The sequence below is a fragment of the Lacerta agilis genome, chromosome 1, assembly GCF_009819535.1.
Source record: "Lacerta agilis isolate rLacAgi1 chromosome 1, rLacAgi1.pri, whole genome shotgun sequence".
Taxonomy (NCBI): domain Eukaryota; kingdom Metazoa; phylum Chordata; class Lepidosauria; order Squamata; family Lacertidae; genus Lacerta; species Lacerta agilis.
Window position 1 is genome coordinate 39076815 of NC_046312.1, and position 26499 is coordinate 39103313.

The 26499-nt window shown below is 41.0% G+C and overlaps 1 protein-coding gene across 1 annotated transcript in view; it reads left to right on the top strand.

The window, feature by feature from the left end:
- The window catches only part of RYR3 (ryanodine receptor 3), a 269478-nt gene that overhangs the window by 141190 nt on the left and 101789 nt on the right, over window positions 1-26499 (top strand). Inside the window, exons 34-43 of the mRNA XM_033144894.1 lie at window positions 325-551; window positions 4380-5181; window positions 6318-6518; window positions 7323-7425; window positions 8799-8936; window positions 14027-14300; window positions 14737-14851; window positions 24320-24449; window positions 24702-24805; window positions 26010-26145. Of these exons, the coding sequence (XP_033000785.1) occupies window positions 325-551; window positions 4380-5181; window positions 6318-6518; window positions 7323-7425; window positions 8799-8936; window positions 14027-14300; window positions 14737-14851; window positions 24320-24449; window positions 24702-24805; window positions 26010-26145 (2230 nt within the window). The remainder of the gene's footprint in view (window positions 1-324; window positions 552-4379; window positions 5182-6317; window positions 6519-7322; window positions 7426-8798; window positions 8937-14026; window positions 14301-14736; window positions 14852-24319; window positions 24450-24701; window positions 24806-26009; window positions 26146-26499) is intronic.

Consider the following 26499-nt stretch of genomic DNA (forward strand, 5'->3'; position numbering starts at 1 on the left):
ACAGGCCAGTTAGCTTAACATCTGTTCCCAGAAAACTGATGGAAATTATTATAAACTAACCAAGCATATAGAAGAACAAGTCTTGCTGAAGCAGAGCCAGCATGGCCTCTGCAAGGCAAAGTCCTGTCTCATAATTCTATCAAAGTTCTCTGAGAGTGTCAACAAGCAGTTGACTTGGACTTTCAACAAGCTTTTTCACCAAAGACTCCTAGGTAAACTTACCTGTCTTTCAATATGTATACCATGAGGTATTGTTAAATTAATTCAAGGTTCTGTTTTTCTTTTAAATTATCCATTTATGGGGGGGTTGTGTCTTTTTTTTAGAACACTATGCCTTTATCAGCAGCAATCTTTAAAAGTGAAGAGAGAAACCCTATTCCCCAGTGCCCTCCTCGGCTGGATGTTCAAACTATCACACCTGTTGTGTGGAGCAGAATGCCAAACAGTTTCCTGAAAGTAGAAGCTGAGAAAGTCAGTGACCGCCATGGGTGGGTGGTCCAGTGCCTGGAACCTTTGCAGATGATGGCTCTTCATATTCCCGAAGAAAGCAGGTACATTTAAAAGATACTTTGCTTCCTTAAGAGCAAGTAGGTTATATTTGATTTATGTTAGTTTTTATTCCTATCATTAAATCTCTCATTCAACTTATAAAAGTCGGACCGGTTCATGACTAGTTGTGCCAGAATGTGTTTGGGAATTCATGTTCCTAGGCACATCGGATTCACACTATTAGTTTCTGGGAAATGGTTCTCCAAATGGGAACAAGTCAGAAGTTTAATTCCACCCTGTGCAACAAGAACAAATTATCTGGATTTGGGGAAACACCCCTTTCATGAGGGTTTCTGCTTGTGGAAGGGTCCTTCTTTTCCCAGCTACTTGGAAATATCACTACATATAAAAGGAAATATTTGCTTCTACTGCATAAATATAAATAATAATAATTCTGGATTTAATTTTTCATCCTTTAATGTAGAGCCTAATGCAGCCCCTGAGGCATGCACAACATAGATTCTTCACAGATTACTTTAATATTTGTAAGGATTACTTATTCTTTTAGGTTATAGTACAAGTTATATAGCTTTTTAAAAGGTTATTTCAGTCATAATTCTTGCAACATATCCAGAGCTCGGTACTGATGTTCTGTATTAGATTACAAAAAAATATTAAATCATAAATCTGAAAATGTACCCTCTGGAAAATACAGATTTATAGCAAGATATAACCTGAGAAATTGATCTTTTCCCATGCACATGGACCAATTCTAATAAACCTGGAAGGAAAGAAGTAGAAAGTCTTTTATTAAAACACATTGCTTCAGTATTTTCCAGTGAAGCTATAAAAATACTGGACACGATGGTGATGATGATCCTGCTAATCTAAGCATGAACAAGGGTTCAATCCTATACACAAGCAGCTGATGTAAAGCAAGTATAAAAGTAAAGCCAGTGTAAATTTACTCTAGATCCAAACTCTATTCAGCAATGGGACTACTGCTTGCTAAGCGGGCCAAAACCTGGTCAAGGAAGAACAAGCCTTTAAAATAGCACCACCCTTTTTGCCTGCATAACTTACTCCAGATTGCCAGGTCACATAGTCATGTGACCAAGATGAACCATTCTCTCTCTTTAGTCCCACTGCCCCCCATGCACCTGGAACATCGCTTTCTCAGGGCTTACACCACCTTAAGATCCCTCATGCTCAGCTCAGCCAGTTGGAGCCTGGCTGAGACAGGATGCCAGAGATACCCTGATGTATCTCTGTCTGATCCATGGATGGGAGATTGAAGGTGGCATAGCCCGGCTTCTCTAGGAACACCCCAGCGCAGCCAGAGATCCACCCCATAGCTGTCAACCTTCCCTTTTTTGTGGGAAATTCCCCTATCAGGAAGGGTGACAGCTATGATCCACCCACTCATCCATTGTGGATCTTGCAATAGAATTGCTTCCTAATTCTAGATCCAACCCATTATTTGGGTTCTGCTCCCTAATTCAGTTGTCTTTACACAAATGCAGTGTATGGGAAACAAACAACATGAACTGGAGCTTTTAATACAGGGTGGCAAATATGACCTGGTAGGCACTACTGAAACAGATAATTCAGCGGTCGGTCTGCGAGGATTTAAAAAAGGATGCTGTGATTACTAAGACCCAACATGGGTCTCTCAAATAATAAGTCATGCCAGACCAGTCTGATTTTTATTTTTGGATGGAATTACAAACTTGGTAGATTAGGAGAATGCTATAGACATGTTGTGTTTTGATTTGAGTAAGGCTTTTGACAAAATTTCCCCATGATATTATCACAAGGAAACTGGTAAAATGCGGGTTGAACGAGGTAACTGTTAGGTGGATTTGTAGCTGGTTGACTGACCGAACCCAAAGAGTACTCATTAATGGTTCCTCATCATCCTGGAAAAAAGTAACAAGTGGGGTGCTGCCTAGGCCCATTGTTGTTTAACGTCTTTATAAATGACTTGGTAGAAGGCATTGAGGGGCTGCTCATTAAATTTACAGGTAACACCAAACTGGGAGGGGTAGCTAATGCCACAGAAGACAGAATCAGAATTCAAAATGACCTTAACAGATGGGAGAACTGGGTACAAGCTAACAAAATTAATTTCAAAAGGGACAAATGTAAGGATCTGCACTTAGGCAGGAAGAATCAGATGCACAAATATAGGATGGGGACACCTGGCTTACCAGCAGTACATGTGAAAAGGATCTAGGGGACTCGGTGGACCACAAGCTTAACATGAGTCAACAGTGTGATGCAGCAGCAAGAAAAGCTAATGCTATTCTAGGCTGCATCAACAGAAGTATAGTGTGCAGATCAAGGGAAGTAATATTACCACTCTGTTCTGCCTTAGTCAGACCACACTTGGAATACTGTGTCCAATTCTGGGCACCACAGTTTAAGAAGGTTGTTGACAATCTGGGATGTGTGCAGAGGAGGGCAACCAAGGGTCTGGAAACTAAGCCTTATGGAGGAGTGCTTGAAGGAGCTGGGTATGTTTAGCCTGGAGAAGAGGAGCCTGAGAGGAGATATGATAGCCATCTTCAAATATCTAAAGGGCTGTCACATGCAGGAGGGAGCATGCTTGTTTTCTCCTGCTCTGGAGTCAGTGGCGAACGGAGCCGCTTGGCTGCCTGGAGCGGCAAACGTGGAGGCATCCCCGGGGGCGGGGTGTCGTTCCGCAGCGCGCATGCATCATGACGTCACGACGCACATGTCAGGACAAACGGCACATGTGCGGGATGCAGTACATGAGCAGTCCATCCGTGCTGCTGCTCCCGCAGCAACCTTATGAGCCGCCGAGTGATGCTTTTTTACCGGGCGGCAGGGCTCAGCGTGGGAGTCGCGGGGGGGGGGGGGGCGCTGAGTGTCACCCCCCCCTCCAGGATGGAACATGGGGTGGACCGCCCCCAATGCCCACACCTTGCTCCGCCCTTGTCTGGAGTGTAGGACTTGAACCAATGGCTTCAAGTTGCAAGAAAGGAGATTCCAACTAAACATTTGGAAAACCTTTAGTAAGAGCTGTTCAGCAATGAAACAGACTCCCATGAGAGGTGGTGGACTCTCCTTCCTTGGAGGTTTTTTAACAGAGGTTGGATGGCCATTTGCCATGGATGCTTTAGCTGAGATTCCTGCATTACAGGGGATTGGACTAGATGACTCTCGGGGTCCCTTCCAACTCTAAGATTCTATGATTTACTTCCTTGTTTATTATTAGCATTTGTATCCTGTTCTTGAGCCAAAACTCCTCCCAGAACCTCTTACTTAAAATCAAAGCAAGACACTCAGTTCCTGAAGGCTTCCAAAAAGGAACACGTACACACACACATGAGGAAAGGGACAAGAAGAGGAAAATCAAAATTAATGCATCAGTCTCTAAGCAGTCGTTCCCATATTGGCTAACTGGCACAGTTCAGAGGCCTCCAGCAAAGCTGGTGAAATGAGCCCTGCTTCCTATCTCTCCCACTGAGGCAATCTGATGGAATGGCAGTTGAGGGAGAGGAGGCCTGAAGGGGCTGGCCTGTCAAAGCAGAGTCAACAGAGTGAGCTCTGCTTCTCAGCTCTCCCACTGCTGGAAAGTAAAGCACAGTTCTCTTCCAGTATGCCTTACTTGTTCTTTTAATATTGTTTAAAATGTTGGTAAATATTGCATATTTTATAAAATCATGGTCTGTAAATTTGACATTTTCAATGTGTGTGTTTTTATCCGAAGTTTAAATACACATAGCTGAAGCAGAAGTGACTCATGTTCCCAAGCCTTTATCTTTTTTTGCACTTCTTATGAAGTACCTAATAAAATGTACTTAATGAATGAAAGCTAATTTAAAACGTTTCTGTTTTGTTTGTTTTGTTTGTTTTCATTGCAGGTGTATTGATATTTTAGAGCTATGTGAACAAGAGGACTTGATGAGATTCCACTACCACACTTTAAAACTGTATAGTTCTGTTTGTGCACTGGGTAATAACAGAGTAGCTCATATACTTTGCAGCCATGTGGATGTTTCTCAGTTATTTTATACAATAGATAATCAATATTTACCTGGACTCCTGCGTTCTGGATTCTATGACTTACTTATCAGCATTCACTTAGAATACTCCAAGGAAGCTAAACTCATGATGAACAATGAATTTATAATTCCAATTACGGATGAAACCAGAAAAATCAAATTATTTCCAGATGAATCGAAGAGACATGGTTTGCCTGGAGTTGGCCTTAGCACCTGCTTGAAACCAGGTTTCAAATTCTCTACCCCTTGTTTTGTTTTGTCTCATGAGGATCATCAAAAACCTAGTCCAGAGATACCAGTTGAGATGCTTAAGTCAAGAGCTATAAGCATGCTAACAGAAGCAGTCTACTGCAGCGGGACACACATACGAGACCCTGTTGGGGGCAAAGTTGAGTTCCAGTTTGTTCCTGTTCTGAAACTTATAGGAACATTGCTCATAATGGGAGTTTTTGGTGATCATGATGTCAAACAGATTTTACTCCTCATTGATCCATGTGTGTTTGGTGAAACCAAAGAAGAAGTAATGGAAAAAGCAGAGAAAGAGGATGTTGCACAAATAGAAGAAAAAGCTATAGAGGCTGGAGAAAAGGCAATCAGGGAGCCTAAAACTCCAATAAAAGGCTTGCTGCAAACAAGATTGCCTGAATCTGTTAAACTCCAGGTGACAACCTTAAAGTAAATGCAGAAGTGTTGAAATACTGTTGAAATAAATTGTAAAATGTTTTCCAGTAACCTGAGCAAAGAGCCTGAACAGCAGTATTCTTGAGACTTTTTTTTCTAATTCTTTATTGGTCTTAGTTTGAACAGACACAACTAATTTTCATCTTTCTATGCTACTAGGCAAAACTAGTGAGATAGTATGGGTTATATTCAGTGTTGCAGTTGTTTTTGAGCAACAAAATTTCATAAACAATGGAACTTCCCCTCTTCCGCTGTAGCACCATATACACACTCAAAATCTTCTCCTGGGGGATGGAAGACCCTCAGGAGGAGATTTTGGGAGTGTGCAAGGGAGGAGGAGACAGGGAAGCCTCACTGTGTGAGTGAAATTTTGCTTGTGCGACAATGGATACAACCCTGTCACATACTTTTGATATAAATTATGTACGTTTGTACATTGAAGATGCACCACTGGGGAACAAACTGGTTTAATCATATTACATACCTGCAGTGATTTGTCCCCTCACTTTTAATTATCACACATAGGCTAATGAGCAAATAATAGGCATTGGGTTGGATAAAAGAAGTATGAGCAGATGGAACGTAGCTTTTAGTGCAGTTCTGCAAAAGCTTGTGTAAGAGCTTGCACAATAGTTGGTTGTTTTGTTTGTTTAAGTGTACTTACACTCTCTTTTTACCATCTGGTCCTAGGGCAGTTTACATATAGCTCAGTACAAATATAAACCATGTAATTCATTAAAATTACTAGACTATAGATGAAACCATAAATTCAATGGGAGGAGTATTCTGATCTAATCTCCCGGTGTTATAATAGCTAAGTTCTATGGAAGTTCTTGTGCTTCTGCAAAAGGTTGCATGAGCTTCTTGTAAAAGCACATAAACATTGTGGATTTATTTGCTCTTTTCTCACACAGCACTCTAGCATTAGGTGTGGGGACTTCCTTGCACATATAAAAGGGCCCCTTTGGATCCAACGACCCACTTTCCTTCTCATTAACCACAAAACTGAGTACCCACTGACAATAATGTGGCAAACTATACTGTTGTTCTTTCACATGAATTTATTTGTGCCGTTGCATAACTTGGCCACATAATGCATCTCTTATTTTATGCTAGATGTGTGAGCTATTAAATTATTTCTGCGACTGTGAACTGAAACACAGAGTGGAAGCCATTGTATCATTCGCAGATACTTACGTCTCAAAGTTGCAGTACAATCAGAAATATAGATATAATGAGCTCATGCAAGCCTTGAATATGTCTGCTGCTTTAACAGCTAAGAAGACAAAGGAATTTCGCTCTCCTCCTCAAGAGCAGGTAGATTATTTATTTATTTATTTATTTCTAATACAGTATGGTGATGAAATGGAGTAAAGCTTTCAGAAACCTTAAAATACAGTGTCCAGTAAAAAGCAGCAGAACAGGGTTCAAAGCAGTCTTCGGATATCTCCCCTTCTGTCTGCAGACCCTTTCAAAACTGCTTCATAGGGTTAGAGGACCCCTCAAAACAGCATTCATCATGGATTGCACAGTGATGGGTGGAAGGGGGGATTGCGAAAGATCAACTCAAGTCCTGTTACACTGCTAAGAGCTCTGCTATATCCAGTTGCATACAACCCCTTGAGAATAGCAATACCTGCATATCTTTAAAGTATTCAGTATTTGAGTTAGTTGCTTGTACTTGGTCACTGCATGCCGTAGCACTTTTGAAAAGAGGGTAATCCTCCCCCCTTCACCAAGGATGAGCCTTTCAAAGAAATTCAAAGGGGTGTGATGAGACTGTCAGAAATCTAGGAAGTCATTGGACTATATTTTTCAGGCGCTCTTGTTGACTCTTAGAGCCTCTTACCTCCAAAGTTATTGGAATAATGTGAATGCCATTTATTATATATTATGTATCTAAATAAATACTAGACATTAAAAGTATAGAATCGAGAAAAAATGAATATAAGCAAGCTGCAGGCATCTAAATAAACAGGAACATAAATAAACAGGAAATAAACAGTGCCTGTTTCCCTCTTTTGTGTCTTTGTGACATTGTATGAGTTTGCTTACTGTGGTCATAGTGTAATTATTATAACTGTTATTCAAAGCTATTTCAGTTTATTGTTATAATTTCAGATTAATATGTTGCTAAACTTTCAACTGGGAGAGGATTGTCCTTGCCCAGAGGAGATTCAGGAAGAGTTATATGAGTTTCATGATGATCTCCTAATCCATTGTGGTAAGTGATTGCCTGTTTTGGGTGGAGCATATTATTGCTGAGATTCCGCTTATTGTGAAAGATCAGTTCCTGCAGTTTTGTTTTGGTTTATTGACTTTTCCAGGCAAACATGATATTGATTAATTATAAAACTGAAAACTGCAAAGATAAAAAAGACATCATAAAAGTTAATTAGACTTATCATCCCAAATGTTCTCTAGAAAAACAGGAAAGCATAAATATTTACACTCAAAAATGTATTGGGCCAGCAGTAGATCTCAAAGAACTTGTATCTGAAAACATTCTCTCTTCTTTACTTCTTCCTTTTGAGTGAATGCCAGCTATTTACTCCTATGGGGAAAATAATCTAATGCAAAGTGCACAGACATACATTGCACCCAAAAGAAGTTCACAAAATATATAGACACCCTCTTCTTCCCATTCACCTGCTCTTTATGTGTATTTTAAATAACGTTAGCTGTGAGTTTGTGTCCTATTGCTGAATAACTGAAAATGGGAAAGTGGCCACCAAATGAAATGTGTTTCCAATGTAATATTCCTGCTACAAAAGTGTGTATGTTTTTCTGCAAGTAGTAGGTTCATATTCAATGGAGCAAGAGAAGAATGGTTGGGGGGGGGGTTACTGCATATCAGCTCCCATTCTACTCCTAAACCCCCAGGAGCATATTTTCAGAGGTCACAAGGGTGTGGCAGAAAAAGGGGAAGGCAGAAAAACCCATTCTGTGAATGGAATGGCAAGTTAAGGTTCATAGTTGTATAGAATTTCACAGTACGCAAGTCTGTTTAAATTATTTAAGAAAACACGTATTTTCAAGACACATGAATCGTTCAGAAATTCTTTTAAGTTAAGCATTGATGGTCAATAGTATTAAACTGTTTGTTCAGTGTAGTGCCTAGAAATATATAGGCAGTGCATATTCAAAAGATGCATATTCCAAACACATTTTAGACAGTCGTCATCTTCATTTCTCACCTGTCAACCATTCTTTTACTCACAGCTTGAGCACACACACACCCAAAATGGCAATAATACCTACCTGTATGCAGTTGAAAAGCACTTTTAGTTTACATGAAGAGTGTGATATGTCTATCAAGGAGCTGATCCAGTCACCCAACATATCCTCCCCACTTCTTACTGTGCATGTTGCTCTGTGTATGAGAGATTCCAGCTGAAGTTAACTCCTTCCCTTTTCACTGGTCTACCATGAGTGGAGAGCTGCAGTCACAGAAGGACTGTACACATCTATGCACAGGTGGACCTCTGAGATACGTTTTTGATTATTATTTAAGCTTGGGACATCGGTTTAACATCATGGGAATTCTGGCAAAACACAGACTATACTTCATTTCAAAATGAGTTTATTGCCCATTAGGTATTCCATTAGAGGGAGAAGAGGAAGAAGAGGAAGATCTGTCATGGACTGGAAAGCTGCGTTCATTGGTATATAAAATAAAAGGAGCACCAAAAACAGAAAAGAGAGAACCTACAGAGGAAGAAGAAAAATATCCCAGTAAGAGCTTGAATTATTATTCATACTAATTTATTTTATTTTATTTTTAATAATACACCTGAAAGCAGGTGAACAGTGAGCTGTGAAGTATGTATGAATGAATATGAGCCAAGAACTTCCAGATTCCAATCTTGCCTTAAATTTAAACAAGGATAGTATCAGTTCATTAATAGATGTACTCAAAGTAGCACCACTAATGATATATGGTATTGGGGAGGGGGATGGCACCAGTTAGGATAAGGTTGGTTTAATTTCCTGGCTTGTTCCAAAGCTGCTAATCGTAGTTTCCTCATTCAGAGGAAGTGAATGGCTAATGAGAGAATTTCTGATTTTATTATGACGCAAGCAAGGAGAGGAATGAAGATGCTGTGAACATTGGGGGAAAGGCTCATAACATATCTTGAATTGATATGTTATCCTTTGCAGGCATAATGAAATATCAATTAGTTTTCTTTTACAATACATTTTGGTTATATGCAGGTTATCTTTCAACGCACCAATGCTATAAACTGTGCTGAATACATCCACCAACTTCCCCCCCTGAGCCTTAGTGAATTCTTTCAGGCAGTCATCAATCACTTAGAGCTAATTAGTATGGCATACAGTAATTCCTTCCAATGCTTAATGACCTGCATAATACTGAATGAAAATAAATATAGGTAGAAATGAATGGCAGTCTCTTCCTGGTTGTTCTGCACGGATGTTTTTCTCTAAAACCTGCAGCTGCCATTGGGGCAGCTTCACTGGAGCTGTGATAATATTGGACCCAATCCATGATAGGTTTTCCAAGCAGGTTTAGATGACAAGATGATGAAATTGCCACACACTGTTGCTTTGTGAGGAATGTCATGCACTGGCAGAGGAAGAGGAGTGCAGGGGGAGCGCACCGCCCCTGGCAGCGCAAGCCCAGTAGGGTGCCATTGCAACTGCCTCCCCCTCCACTGGGCCCCATGCCCCTGCAGATGGCGTGCCCTGCCCCAGGGAGCATGCCACACCCCTGCGGGCAGCACGCCACACCCCCAGGACGGTGTGCCACTCCTCCGGGGTGCACGTCACACCCCCGGGGCGCACTCCAGCCCCACACCTGCCTGCTCTTCGCCCTCCCGGTGCTGGAGCATGAAGCTATGCCACTGATGTCATGTCATTTAATATGGAATGCTAAGGCAATGTTTTGCTGAGAGAGGGTCTTTAAAAGAGATTTTTAGCATCGTAAGGCTACAGCTGACCTTTTTTGGTCAGCAAGTTAGGCATAAAATGCAGATTGTGCAGTCCCCCCCCCAAAAAATGTTTTTTTTAAAGGGGCTGGGCCCCCTTAATGTTCAGAGGGCCACACATGCGATGTCAGGATGTCGCGCAACACTACATTGGGGCCCCTCAATCCTCTGGAGAAGCTGGTGCCTCTGATGGAGGGGAATGGTGGGACTTATATTCCAGCCACATCTGGATAGCTACAGATTCACCACTTTCCTCCGCTATAGACCACTTTTAAGATGTTGGCAAGATTCAGTGTCTGGTGTTTTTGCAATACTACTAATGCATAATTTACAGTTAAATAAGCTGGGATTCAGAGATAGCTTTGTAAAGGATGCATGGAATTTGATGCTCTGGTGGCTTATCCAGTCAACCATTAAAAATGAAACACAAATATATTTACTTCGGAAGTGTCCATGTATTCAGAACCTCAGGAATTCTAGGTCATTGATGGCATGAAGCTAGCAATAGCTATTAAGCAGAGGTTGTAAAACATTTTTGAATATGCTATCTGCAGCCTCCTTTGGTTAGGGATAACATCACTCTGTGATGTACTTCGCTAATCCTCTTCACAGAAGCTTATGGTATACCCTCTCTTAAAATTATTTTTACTTTTTCAGCTTGGTATGGTGTAAAAGCAAATACAAAATGCTATACAATAACATGCTGATTTGAAAGCATATTTGACAGGGACATGCATGGCATAACCATGAATAAAATATTTTTGCTCCTTTGAAATTTATTCTCAAGAGAGGGAACATTATCCAAGACATTATGCCTCACAAAACTGACATTTTTGTCAGTTTTGAAGTATCTGAAGAAGTGTGCATGCACACGAAAGCTCATACCAAGAACAAACTTAGTTGGTCTCTAAGGTGCTACTGGAAGGAATTTTTTATTTTATTCTGTTTTGACTATGGCGAGACTAACACGGCTACCTACCTGTAACTAAAACTGACATTATTATTCATAATGATGAATGACATGAAAAAGCTGACCCCTTCATGATGGGTAGCTTATTTTGATCACATGGACTCTGATTTTAATTTAAGTGTTTGCTTTATTTGCATTAACCAAACAGATTTCAACAATTTAACAGGAAGTTTAGTAGTAGTTTGTCATTATGTCTCCATCTGTGGTTCCCAACATGGGGCACACACCCCACAGGGAGGCAATTTGATTTTTAAGGGGGACAATTTGAGAATGGCCTTTTAGGCTTCCTCTACGTGAGTAGGAGTTCACTTTTTGAATAATCAGAATTATATGTTGGGGGGGGGGTTTCTAGGATTTTAGAGATGCTTAGGTGGGGCATGGCCAAAGAAAGGTTGGGAACCACTGGTCTACATTGACAAACTATACCTTACAATCAGCTGGCAAACCAGAATCAGAAGCCATGATTTGAAGTGTTTTATGTGTTATCCGAATTGACAAGCCATAGTTTGCGCTAGTACTGAACCAAAATTTAATACGGGGGGTGAATTCTTGCAAATTTTGGAATTGAAACAAAACGCATCTCCAGCACTGGGAGAGGGGCTGTGGCAGCTACCATTCTCCCTCCCAAAAAGCCTTTGGAGAGGCTTCCTGTTTTGCAGCGAACCCAGCAAGTCGCCCTCTTGGGTGCTCCAGTGCCCAGGAGGGATCCCAGATGGAGATTAAGGGGGTGGGGGTAAGGGGCATGCCTCCCCTAACTTTTCAAGGCTATTGAAAGGGCATGACCCACGGTCATCTGTTAATGCCTTTTTTTGTCTGTGAGCAGGGGGTGGAAATCCCCGTCTCCCAGACGAAAAGGCGAGGGCACTGGGTTCAATGGCTCCGTCCAAGGACAGTCCCAGCAAGCTACCGTGGTGAGCTGCGGAATACCTTTGAATTCAGAAATAATTGGCAAGCGAAGAGGCACCCCCCTGAAAAGATCCTGATTTATGCTGCAGGAGAAAATCATCTGCTTGGGAAGGTTTTGAAATAATGAAAGAAGCTAATTTCTGCTTTGGTTGAGCAGTGGAAGGAGGGGTAAAGGTAAAGGGACCCCTGACCATTAGGTCCAGTCGCGGACAACTTTGGGGTTGCGGTGCTCATCTCGCTTTACTGGCCGAGGGAGCTGGCATACAGCTTCCAGGTCATGTGGCCAGCATGACTAAGCCACTTCTGGCGAAACCAGAGCAGCACATGGAAACGCCGTTTACCTCCCATCGGAGCAGTACCTATTTATCAACTTGCACTTTGTGCTTTCGAACTGCTAGGTTGGCAGGAGCAGGGACCGAACAAAGGGAGCTCACCCTGTCGCAGAGATTCGAAACACTGACCTTCTGATTGGCAAGCCCTAGGCTCTGTGGTTTAACCCACAGCGCCACCTGCGTCCCTTGGAAGGAGGCGAGGGGAGGGAATATTTTAAGTCATGGGGTTTTTTGGGGGGGTCTGCATTATCTACCCTTCCCTAAAGCAATGGAATGTAAAGTTTTCGGGAAGAGTGGACTTTAAAGATACCTATTTGTGATGGATTTCTTTTATAAGTAAGGACTTTGCCCGAAAGAAGATGGAGAGTAATAACCTTGAGGGATTTTGACCACCCCTTGGAACTTTGTATTATGAAATAGAAATAGTAAAGAAGATAAGATTGGTAACAGCTGGATTGACTGTCTGTTAAGCATTCGGAAGAGAATAAACTGTGGAGTTAGATGTAATGAAACTGAAGATTGGCAGGATGGACAGCAGGAAGATGTATTGGTTTTGTGGGGGGAGGATGGAGAGGAGATATGGATATTGTTGAGATTACATCAGCCCACTCACCCTCTCTTGAAGCTTGAAGCTGAAAATAAGAACAGTGAAAGTGTCATGATGGATCACAGTGTATACCATCTTGACGGCTTCTGAGACTTTCAGGCAGAGAAGAAGAGATAGGGATTATGTTTATTTATTAATGATTTACTAAGGAGCTGGTTGTATGTAAAATTGAGGATTAAATTTGGCAAAATGTGAAGAAGGGTAGGTGATGCTGGGAGATTGGCAGTGTTGGGGGGGTGGAATGTATATTATTTATTTATACAAAAAAAACTTCTAGAGGTTTCATTTTCACCCTCTGCACACAGCACCAGTGAGGCTGAGTTGTTTATTCCTGGAGGCAGATGGCAGACAGCAATGTTCAAGGCCATGTTAGGGAGGAATGTGTGTATGTTGCCTGGGATGAAGCAAGATCTGTTTTTCTCAGGCAAAGAGGTACCAGAAGGAAATGTTTCAAAATTGATGAATGACTATTGTAGATAAAAGAGGATTTACTCTCCTCGACTATTTTGAGGACAGGTTACAACAACGCATAAAAGCCATAGCAGAAATTGGTAATTGAACATGTGATGTGTAGGGAGAAGGGACGAACGTATTTTGAAATGACAGTTGGAAAATTTATTTTATTGGAAGCAGCAAAGGAGGAAGGGAATTAGAAGGGACATCGGGGGTGGGTGGGAAGTTAGTTTTTAAATGTGTATTGAATTTGTATTAATTTGGTGACATTTTTTTTAAAAAAATATGGAAAATCAATAAAAAATAATTGGCAGACAAAAGCCCCTGGAGAGATGCTGTGGGCTTTGGGGGACAGGGAAATTGCCTCCATCCCCCCTCCCCAGAAACCATCTCAGAACAATACTATGGAATCATGCTGAGAGCCGCTAGCTAGTAATGGCCAGACCATTTTCCCCAGCAGTTAATAATAGTATTTTCTGAATAATTTTGGTAGTCATTGATAATTCAGCTTTCAGTTTACTGGATTCAAATAATCCTTTTAAATTATGTTTTTTCAGTGGATTATAGTTTGCGTTTTCTTTTCTTCTCAAACCCCACCTCTATTGTAGCTACTCTGAAGGAGTTAATATCTCAAACTATGGTTCGCTGGGCTCAAGAAGATCAGATCCAAGATCCAGAATTAGTTCGTATTATGTTTAACCTCCTTCGAAGGCAGTATGACAGCATTGGCGAGCTGCTTCAGGCTCTGAGGAAATCCTACACTATAAGTGCTACATCTGTGCAAGACACAATCAACTTATTAGCAGCGCTGGGTCAAATTCGTTCCCTTCTCAGTGTCAGAATGGGAAAAGAAGAAGAACTGCTCATGATTAATGGACTTGGGTATGAAATAAACATTTTCTTTGTATGTTTTAAATAAAAATTAAATAGTGAAATATTAAACTTACGGCCTTGGTTATAGTAGTAGCTTATGCCCACTATAAAACCTAATTCTGCACATGTGCTACAATATTGGTTTCGTTCAATTATGAATGAATGAATGAATGAACTTCATATGCACCCATTTTAACACAATCGCTTTACTTTCCATATGAACATCTATGAACCTGCCTAAACTGAGTTGGCATACTGGTAGAGAAATAGTCTGTTTTGTTCTTGACAATAACCTTGTAATGTGAATATAGTCATATCTTTGTAATTGCTCTTTAATTCTGAACCTTAAAAATGCAGTGCTTATTTAACTGTGTGCTTGATAAACACAGATCTTGCAGGAGAAAGAATGATTGTTTTTTGTTGAATTTGTTCTTATCCCATTTAGAGATATAATGAACAACAAAGTATTTTATCAGCATCCTAACTTGATGAGAGTCCTGGGTATGCATGAGACAGTTATGGAAGTAATGGTAAATGTGCTTGGAGGGGACAAATCTCAGGTAATTTCACCAGTACTTTTGCTGTGATTGTTATGAAGCATGCCTTCTGTAGCTGGAGGGAATTGCGGGTAAAGAAGAATAGTATATTTATCTTGTGCAGTGTTAGTTCCATGGATGATGGGAGTTGTATAGGCAAGGTTTCTTGCACTAAAGATGGACTACAAAGATCGCACATACAAAAAAGAAGCTGGAAATTGAGAATTAAAATGCTTCAGCCAAGCTGGTTCTAAGCAGCATGCCAATACTATATATTAGTAAAATAGTCCTCTACTGGGAGCACTTGTGGAAAATGCCCCCCCCCCAATATTCAGAATGCACTTCTTTACATAAGTTCGCATATAAGCCCAAATAATTGAAACCTGCATTCAGTTGCACACATAGGGGTTACTGTGTAATGTGTGTTCAACCTTTACTGAGATTTTAACAGGAATATTGTGTTCTCCTGTAGTGTACAAAAGGTGAGAAAAAGATGTGCATGTGCCTTAAGCATTGCAGTGTTAATGGGAACACAGTGCAGGTGTTGATGTATACCTGTTAAAACTGTAATGTGTTAAGAGGTCTCAAAAGTTGCAAAGTAAATGCTCAGAGGAGGAAAACGTGTGAAAAGAGTTCCATAAAATGTGTCAGTTGAGCATTTTAAAGCCCTATCTGTATGTGGGGAACAGTTAGGCATATGTGTTACTCTTTCCATGAGTTAATGGGATTTTAGAAAGGCTTAATTTTAGGAGGGATTCACCCTCCAAAAGGCGCACTCCTCCATTGTCTCCTGAGACAGACGGGCGCCAACAAATTATGATGGTTTTGTGATTTATTTTTTTATTGGCTTGGGGATTTTACCTATGTTTGTCTATAAGTTTTATTTGCACACCACTTTTTGCTCAAGTGGTTAAACATTTTCTAAATGAATAAACATTTGACTTCTGAAGCGGTACAGCCCCCTGCAATGTTTTATTTCTCTGTATGCATACTCTTGGGCTTTGGAGGTTGGGATGCAGATCTCAGTACATTAAAATCTCTCTTAGTTGTGAATCAGTTGTAAATCAGTGCATATGAATGAGAAAAGGGTTGTATGTTGCTAAGCTTGGTCTGCCTTAAGTGTTGCTGTGATCTGTGTCTCATTTTGGCGATGTAAAGAAGGTCTAGCAAACACAGAGCTTTGTACTTTTGTATTTTCTGGTTCAAAAAGAATTCCTTATGACTTTTCTGCAGGAAAATCATTTGTCTGAAAAGAATAGTAACGTCATCATAGTCTTTCTAATATATCTTAAATCTGTGTTGTATGCAGTCCAATTGAGCTTCAAAGTATATGGCTTTTAAGATTATAGGTTGAGTGCCACAAACACCTGAAATAGGTGCATGCCTTTAAAATCATATGATTTTAATATAAGATACATAATGAAAAGGATCAAAAATGATTTTGTCTCGTTTACTGAGAAAAGGTTGAGAGTTGACATGGCACATTTTTAATGCAGCCTTCCCCAACCTGGTGCCCTTTCCACGTTTTGGGCTGCATCTCCAATCAATCCCTGTCAGCACTGGTTGAGGCTGATTGGAGTTGTGGTTCAAACATCTGGGGGACAGCAAGTTGGGAAAGGCTTTGTCAATACATTACTGGGAGCACTTGGATGCTATGGTGTAAATGTGGGATGGGATCAGGGCCATAGCTAGGGGGTGGTGAGGTGGGCCCCCGCCAAGGGCGAAGGTGATGAGCGGGGTGCAAAATAGGCTAAAATATGTCTGTAAATATAAATATTGATTATTGTCTAATAAGAAATGGTTTAAAATAGAGGGTGAATTGAATGGCTGGAGGGAGAAGAAGAGCTAATTTGTCCGTGGCTAGGGGGCGCAATCTGGACGGTTCTGCCAGGGGCGCAAGATTACCTAGCTACGGCTCTGGACGGGATATAATAAAACAGTTGGATTATGCCAGCAGGAAATATTTCAACAACATACCATTTATCAAGATTCAAGCTGCAGAATTCTTATGTTATTCTACTGCTGATATTTTAGGAGAGTGAACGATTATTGTGGCACTCTGCTGTTTGACACTTGAATGGTTGTAAGTTCTTAGTCAGGCTGACAAATGTGTATGACAAATGTTTTATGATGACAGAAGACAATCGCTAATGGCTTTGAGTATTGACCCAGACATGCCCTCTATGATGCAAATGGCTGAGAAAAAAGATTCTAATGCTTTTACTATTGGACAGAGATTACTGGGCTTCTCTTCTCTTAGCATGATGATGTAGAAATATTTATGAGGGTCTCATCTGCATTGATGATGCATGCAAAACTGCCATTTTATTATAAGGGCCTTTAAGATTAGGGTTGTGCATGCTTTCTGCATAGTAAATATTGTAGGGGGGAGGATCGCAGGGGACAGGTGCTTCTTTTTCTTTGATTGGGCAAACAACTTTTTTTTGTACCAAGGTAAGTAAAGTGGATCTTTAATATCAGCCTGAGACTTACCATGCTTCACTATTTTGGCCTTACTGCATCGGTTTGTACTTTGCTTAGTTCCTTCATAATTTCCACACACTGTATGTGTATTACAGCAACTAACAACTCAGATATATTAAATTTTTTAGTAAAACCTTTTGGCTTCCACCTTCTTCAGCTGCGATGATATGCTGTAGCCAGTTCTAGAACACTGAGGATAGGATATTAAGGTGTTTGGTTTGGAGTAGCTGAGGTATGTCAGTTATTATCCTCCAGACTAACACCATATGGTTTTAAGGTGTCAAGTCTTTAGACACAGAACTTCCCTCTTGTTTCCAATCTTCTAGGATTAGATAACTTCTCTATTGCAGTAATAAATAAATCAGAGAGATCGTGATTCTCTGAACTGAAGTGCTTTGCAACTCGTTGTTGAAGTGTATTTTGTTTTGCTTTTTGTTTGTTTGTCAAGACTGTAGATTTATGGTGTGGAGAACTAGCCCAAGGCCAGGTAGGGGTTAACTTTTCTGACAGTTAGAACCCTCAGGGGCGGGCTTAGCCTGAGTATAAAACACCCCTCCCAGTGGGCAGTAAGGAAGTTGAAGTGTGGGCAGGAGGAGTTGGAGTTAAGTGCGGGGAGTTAGAGTTGGAGTTGAAGTGTGAGTCAAGAGATAGAGCTGGGAGTTTAGAGTCTTAGGTGGATGTTAGCAGAGAGGATAAAGAGATTGTGAAACGCGTTGTTATTGATATTTGGTTAACTATTAGAGGTATTAGGCCGGTAACATTTAGAGGTATTAGGCCAGTATAGGACAACTGTTATAAGCTTATTGAACAACCTTTATTTTATCAGCAACCACAAGCTTTGTACGCAATAAACATCTTTTTAGTTCACAATATCCTCGTCTGTGGTGAATGAAGTAAGCAGGATCCAGCTAGTAGTCTGAAGGGCTGCAGCTGGAGACTGTTTGTCGTTGGTGCAGCACTCATAGACCGTAAAACGTCCGGGGGTGGGCTGTACAGGGCGAAGGGCCCGCGACATTAAAGTGGTGGCAGCGTCGGGACGAAAGATAGTCATAAAGTGGTGGTCACGTTGAGATCAAAGATCTAAAGTGTTGGCAAGAAGTGCCAAGGTACAAGAAGGATTTAAGGGTGACGCATTGTGTGAAGTGTGAGGCTTAAAGAGGATTTAAGCAAACTTCTGTGAGACTCTACAATCTAGTCAGGAAAGGGGATCGCATACACCTGGAAAGGGAGAAGGGGAATTCAGAGAGGAATTACCTGGCCCTAGGGTGTGGTGTGATAGCGCCTAAGACTGTGAGATTGTGAGAGAGTTACAAAGATACTTTGCGTTTGAAACTATTTCAGGCAGAAAGGTTTATAGTGAGAGGTCGGAAAAGTACGCTGGACAAAGTGCACTGAGGTAACTTTAGGCGTGACTTTGGACCTAAACTGTGGAAACTGAGCCTGAAGAAATAGTTTAACTGAAACATCCTTGATTTAAGTACAGAAATAATACCACCAAATAAATAGAAAATGCCACCTAGAAAGACTAAAACAGCTCTTAGGGACTCACAAGTAGAAAGCTCTGAAGAAGAAAATGGGGTTTCCCAGATTGAGGAAACCAGTACTGAAACAGTTAACAAAAATCCTGCTGAGGGGACTAGTTTTAAAGCCTCAGAGGAATTCGAAAAATGGAAACTTGAGAAGGAATATAATTTAAAAATCGAACTAGCAAAGCTAGATATTGAGAGAGAAAGAGAAAGGGAGGCAATGGCACTGAAAGAGAGAGAATTAAAGTTACAAGCTGAAGCAAAAGAGAGAGAATTAAAGTTCCAAGCTGAGGCAAAAGAGAGAGAACTGAAAGAGAAAGAAATGACCTTAGCTATTGAGAGAGAAAGAGAACGGGAGGAAAGAGAATATTTATTAGAAATGAAAAGACTTGAATTATCAGCTGTAGATAATAGAAACAACAACAATAGTTCCACACAAAATCCTAGCAGGGTGGATTTAAAAAGATTCCCTGACTTCAGAGATAAAGACGACCCTGAAGCGTTTATCATTTCTTTTGAGAGGGCTTGCGAAGATTTTGAAGTAAAAGATGAGGAGAAAATGCAAATACTGAGAGCTCGTATTAGTGGAACATTAACAGAGATTTATTCTCAAATGCCATCTGATCAATCCAAAGATTTTGAAGCATTTAAACAGTTGGTTTATGTTAGATTCGGAATTACTGCAGAACAACTGAGACAAAAGTTTAGAACAATAAAAAAGGTGCGTGAGGAAACATTCGCTCAATTAGGAGCTAAAACAACAAATTATTTAAACAAGTGGCTAGAACAGGAGGGTGCTGATTCTGTGGCGAAAATAAAAGAGGTGTTCGCATTAGAACAATTTTATGACACGATTAATAGCCATCTGAAGTATTTAATTAAAGAAAGATGACCTAAAACCATCCTGGAAGCTGCTAATCTGGCAGATGAAATAAATGAAATCCGAGAACACGCTTATGATGCCCCAAAATATAAGGACAAACATTGGGAAACAAATAAGTTTAAGAAAACGCAACAGCCCACAAAATTTACCACAGAAACTGCCAAGCAAATTTTTCCCGCCAATGCAAATGCTCCCCATAACACGCCAATGACAACGGGGGTGACTGAGGGAAAAATAAATAAGTATGGTGAGGGTAAAAGGCCAGACTTAACCTGCTGGCAATGTGGGAGAAAAGGCCATCGACAGGTGGACTGTAGAACTGAACTCAGAACTAGGAGTGCAAATACTATCCCTCAGAAGCAGACATATTGTGTCCAAACTGTGGAGACAGAGCCAACTGCCAACATGGTTGCCACGGCAACCGAGGCCCAGTCTAGAGAACAGGCTGATGAGTTACCAGTGGCCCAAGTTGTGAGGTGCTATATAATTCAACAAGATGACATGCTATTACACAAAACAGGAGAAGAAATTTGGGTGAATGGTAAACAATATAAAGGCTTAAAAGACACAGGGTCTCAGATTAGTATTGTACATCCTGATTTATTAAAGCCAGAAGACTTTATTAAAGACAAAACAATCAGTTTAAAAGGAATATCAAAACAGCCAGAAATCTTGCCAGTCGCATTAGTTAATCTGACATATAAACAATGGTCTGGAAAATGGCAAGTAGCAGTTTCACCAGAAATCCCAGCTCCAATGTTAATTGGGTGGGATCTACTTGACCATGTACAGAGTGCATTTGTGATTACTAGGGCACAAAAACTGCGACAGATACCTCAGGAGGAAAGGCCTGATACAATTGTTGAACTGACACAAGATACAAGTATAATGCCAGTTACAAATAGTCAAGCAGCTAGTTTTGCAGCCAAGCAGAAACTAGATACAGATTTACAGAAATATTTTCAAGCCACAGCCTTGAATACAGTATTAACCCCTGAAAGCCCGGAGCGGTTTATAGTCAACAATGGGTTGCTATACAGAGAGATTCTTTTAAAGCCTAATAGAGGGGGTAATGAAATCCACAGGCAACTGATAGTACCTACTGAATTTAGAACCAAGATAATACAACATGCACATGGCAGTATCTTTGGAGGTCACTTGGGAATCACCAGAACCAAACAAAGGGTGTCCCAAAATTTCTTTTGGCCTGGGATGGGCAAGCAAATAAAGTTATTTTGTCGAACGTGCCATACTTGCCAATTACAAGGACATGGGCAAGATAAAACGAAAGCACATGAGAGATCTTTTGAGCCAGGACAAGATATTTTATTAATCAGATCAGTAAACAGTGACAAGTTACAACTGACATGGGAAGGTCCTTGTAAGATCATTTCAAAAATGAATGATATAAACAATATAATTCAGCATGGTGAAGGGAGGCGGGTCATGCATAAGAATATGATAAACCCAACCCAGTCACTAAAACATGAACCCATTCTAGACTACAGTAGTCACGTTGTTGAAAAAGCCGGTGATATTGGTAAAGGAGTGTCTACCTGCAATATGACCCGTGACCTATCTGTGAGATCAGTTAAAACCACTAGTCATAGTTACGATAAACCATTCATCAGTTGGAAAGATAGAAAGAAAGACGTACTGGAAGTTATAGCTGGCATGGGGGCCTATCGACTTTCTATGAAAGTGAAAGTGTTTCCTACACTAGAGATTGTGTGGTGGGAGGATGGGTACCCTGCTGCTCATGCAACACAAATAAATGTCCAAAATGAATGTAGTTACACAGCATTAACAGGGCTACCACGTCAAAGGCATACAAAAGTAATCTTAGAATTGCTCGAAGTGGGAACTAATAAATCACTACAGACCAAAGATGAACTGACAACAAGGGAGATTGCTAGGAGCAATAAGCAATCAGAGCTTGTTAGCCTACTTTCATTAAGAGATCACGCTTGCCTAGAAAGCTTCAGCAAGCTGACTAAAACAGAAGATATCCACAAACTTCTGCAAATAGTTCCCAGTGCATTTAAAAGCCAGACAACCAGTGTTTATGCAGCTTATGATGACCTGGAGATGTGTGTACAAGTCTGCGAGCTTAAACATTTAACAGAGATCCTGAAGGAGGGAGAGGTTGAACTAAGAGAGCTTTTGACCCTGAGAAACAAGGACTCTACCCAGTTTGGGATCCACAATCGTTACAGACGCCTCGAGTGCAGAGATCGGAATGGGACTGTGTCATCTGGCCGGGGAAGACAGCTTACATCCCATCACGTTTGGCAGAGAAAAGACTGGTGCCCAGAGAAAGATACTTCTTGCGACGGTTAAGGACGATAAGGAGCGTAAAGGATCCTAAACATCATCGCAGACGCCTTGTAATGAAGACCCAAAGACAAAGGTTAAGGGACAGTTACGGTTTTTCTTGCAATAAAGACCTAATGCTGCATGAACTATTGTATATAATGTTCACAACTATATGTACTTTTACTGAAGATGTAATATTATGCCATAGTTAGGTAATATAGGTAAGAGTTATAAAATGTTTGTTTATGTAATGTCTATAGTGATGTTTAAAATGTTGTTTGTATCAGAGGGATACTTTGGCTAGTAACTCCTCTGATACAAACCTAAAAAGGAGGGAGGTATGTGGAGAACTAGCCCAAGGCCAGGTAGGGGTTAACTTTTCTGACAGTTAGAACCCTCAGGGGCGGGCTTAGCCTGAGTATAAAACACCCCTCCCAGTGGGCAGTAAGGAAGTTGAAGTGTGGGCAGGAGGAGTTGGAGTTAAGTGCGGGGAGTTAGAGTTGGAGTTGAAGTGTGAGTCAAGAGATAGAGCTGGGAGTTTAGAGTCTTAGGTGGATGTTAGCAGAGAGGATAAAGAGATTGTGAAACGCGTTGTTATTGATATTTGGTTAACTATTAGAGGTATTAGGCCGGTAACATTTAGAGGTATTAGGCCGGTATAGGACAACTGTTATAAGCTTATTGAACAACCTTTATTTTATCAGCAACCACAAGCTTTGTACGCAATAAACATCTTTTTAGTTCACAATATCCTCGTCTGTGGTGAATGAAGTAAGCAGGATCCAGCTAGTAGTCTGAAGGGCTGCAGCTGGAGACTGTTTGTCGTTGGTGCAGCACTCATAGACCGTAAAACGTCCGGGGGTGGGCTGTACAGGGCGAAGGGCCCGCGACATATGGTTCCTAAAACAATTCTGCAGGTTAGTTGTTTGAGAGCTGCTACTGGTGATGTTCCCAGCAGCAGCAGCCAGCCCAAGCTATGGTGGGATATTTTGGAGGGGTGAAAATAGAAAAGGGGCATCCAGGGATCGGCTGGATTGTAAGGCAACACATTAACAAGTAAAGGGGCCGATCTAGGCCCCTCTCTAGTTCTAGCCTGGAAATGGTGCAGCAAACATCTCCCTTCTGTAGCCGGCAGAGCTATGGATGCCGTAGTGATTCTGCTGCTCTGCTCAGTCCTATGGCCAGATGTATTATTAACTTTTATTTAATTGACACGAAGAGTAAGATTTATTAAAGCAAGATATAATTCCCCTGCCTGCATTATAGTTAGGTGTACATGCGTTATTATTTTTCTCTGAGTTTTCTTTTCATAAGCTGGTAGCATAGACCACCTAAACCATGGGTAGGTAAACTAAGGCCTGTGGGCCGGATCTGGCCCAATCACCTTCTAAATCCGGCCCGTGGACAGTCCGGGAATCAGCGTGTTTTACATGAATAGAATCTGTGCTTTTATTTAAAATGCATCTCTGGGTTATTTGTGGGGCATAGGAATTCGTTCCCGCCACCCAAAAAAAATATAGTCCAGCCCTCCACAAGGTCTGAGGGACCGGCTCCCTGCTGAAAAAGTTTGCTGTCCTAAACTGTTCTCTGAACTGTTGATGAATTCAAAATAGAGGTTTGGTGTAATTACTGACTTGAACCGGTTCTCTGAGCTGACATCTAGTTTACAGAGGCCTTTACTACCTGTTTTATTTTCTTTCATGTCTCATTCTCAGAGAAAGGGAGAGGGAGAGGAGAGCAGTGTGGTCTGTGTGGTGGGTGGGTGGAGCCCCGGAGCTGCCCTCCCAATAGCAGCACCACTGTAGCTTAGCTGGGTGGGCCAGGGTTGGGGCTCCATGAGCTCAACAGTGGAGTCAACCCTGTGAGTGCTCCTCCCCATTGCTGCCTTTGTGTGTCCCTGATGTGTGGAGACAACTACTGCTGGTTTCCTCTTTAACCCTCTGAACTACCCCCCCCCCCGAATCTGTTTAATAGACTTTGGGAGGACCATCTAGAGCAGTGTGGGACCTTCAGGGGACCTTAAGTGGATGAGAGATCCTTCCGTTAACAAAAGGAGCACTTTTACTTGCAGGGGAGCAACGCAAGATCCAAACTATCATCTCCATTCCAAAGTTCTTAAACAAGTTTTCCCAGTGCTTCATCATCAAGGGGACACTGCCATATTCACTGGAGATTCCCTTATTTCTGCAGACTGCATATCAGTTATTTATTTATTTATTCATTAGGAAGTTGAGCAGAAATTAATGCTTCCTATTATTCGGCACTGTTCTTTTCCCTCCACAGATCGCTTTTCCAAAAATGGTAGCAAGTTGTTGTCGGTTCCTGTGCTATTTTTGTCGAATCAGTCGCCAGAACCAAAAAGCTATGTTTGAGCACCTGAGCTACTTACTTGAAAACAGCAGTGTTGGACTTGGTATGTTGTATAATTTTGATAGTCATTCACCTACATTTGCCATATCACAAGTTTAACTTAGGGCCTTTTAGCTTTCGACTGTGGGCCTTTTAGCTTTCGATTCTGCTACGATCTTGGTTTGGCGGTTGTTTTTTATATGTGAATGGCTGAGTTTCATCTAAACTGCATTTAACTACTGCCCTCTGCTGCATACAAATCATAACTGCAAACCAATTATTTTAATTACTGTGCATTATCATGTCTTTGCTACAGCTTCTCCTTCAATGAGGGGTTCAACTCCGCTTGATGTAGCAGCTGCCTCAGTAATGGACAATAACGAGCTTGCACTGGCGCTGGAGGAGCCAGACCTTGAGAAAGTAATCACTCACTGTCTTAATTTCTTCTTCTTTTGGTCCCCTTGTTTTATTGTCAGTCACACCATGTATTACTTAACGAGGCTTAGTTTTCACTTGACATATATTTTTAACTTTTATTGCATGACTACGGTCCATTCACTCTTAAGTAGAATAGTAAGTAGAAGGTAAAAATAAAATAAAATCTTGAGTTCTCTCATTTATAAATTGTTCTCAATATATTAAAGATATGAAGGATACTTTTTTAAAAAAAGGAATGGTGGTGCAGAGCCATGGAGCCACATTCCTGATACAGATGGCATTGCTACATCTTACCAGGACACAGCAGGAGCAGGGCTACCTGGATACACCTGTGCAAGCACTGAGTTTGCTCTGCTAGGGTATAGGTGCAGCCCCAAACTTGCTGCTGCCGCACCCCATTTTCATCCAGGTAAGATGCAGAGCCAGGAGGGCAACTTGGCTGCTCAGCTTCACCACACTGGCCACTAATGCGCCTAAAATAAATAAGCAACTGCCCTACCTAAAAGTAAGCTTCGGGGAAGCCTTCGAGAAGTGAAAAACGTTGGGAGCAGCTTTCATGATCAGAGTGAGTCCAGGCTATGATCAGGACTGTGTTCGCCCTGATTGTTACCTCAAGCATTTGCTCAGGGACACTTGTGTTTGCGAGTGCCCTTGACTGAATGCTTGAGACATCTATATTTCTGTCATTGTTGATCACCTCTTTGGGGGTGAATATGTCTGGATTTAGTGCCACCCCGCTGAATGACTAGTGTTGCCAGAGCTAATCTTCTCTTGGGCAATATAAAAATACCACAAGTGTTTTTCAGACTTCTTGGTATGGTATCATCCCCTGCCAGTAACCAGTTTTGTGCTAGTTAGGGGGGGGGGGGAAATCCATGTATGGAAAATAGTTTCTTTCTGCAAGCAGATCCTTTCTTTTCTCAATTCAGAGTGGTAATCTCCAGTAAAATTAACTGTTCTATTCCAAAGATTTGCACATGGATTTTAAAAATTGAAGAAGTGTGCATGCACATGAAAGCACATACCAATAACAAACTTAGTTGGTCTCTAAGGTGCTACTGGAAGGATTTTTTTTGTTTGTTTGTTTCAACTACGGCAGACCAACACGGCTACCTACCTGTAACTTGTACTTTTAATTCATTGGAATAAACCTCCTGTACATATTACCAGTGTTTGTGTTTGGCAGGTTGTAACGTACTTGGCAGGCTGTGGTCTCCAGAGCTGCCCCATGCTTTTAGCAACAGGATATCCTGACATTGGTTGGAATCCAATAGAGGGTGAACGATATCTATCATTCTTAAGATTTGCTGTTTTTGTTAATGGTAAGTTTAGTTAACGGATTGACAAGTATGTGAAAATGCATATTTTACTATGACTGAATCTCATGAGTTGCTATCTCAGGAAAACAAATCACAAGCTTAGTTCACAAGATCATAAACTATTTTAACTGTAGGTTTTGGTTTTGGTTATTTGGTTTTGGTTTTATTTGTTTTTATTCAAATTTTATTTGTTTTTATGCAGATTTACAGGTTTATAATTCCATTTTGCCCCCATTTTGGCTTTGTTAGTTTTTGTCATGCCCTTCAGTACTAACATTTCAAGGACAGCCAATGTTAATGTTAACAACAACACTGATAAAAATGAGTAACAGCAGATAAAATACACCAATATCCCCA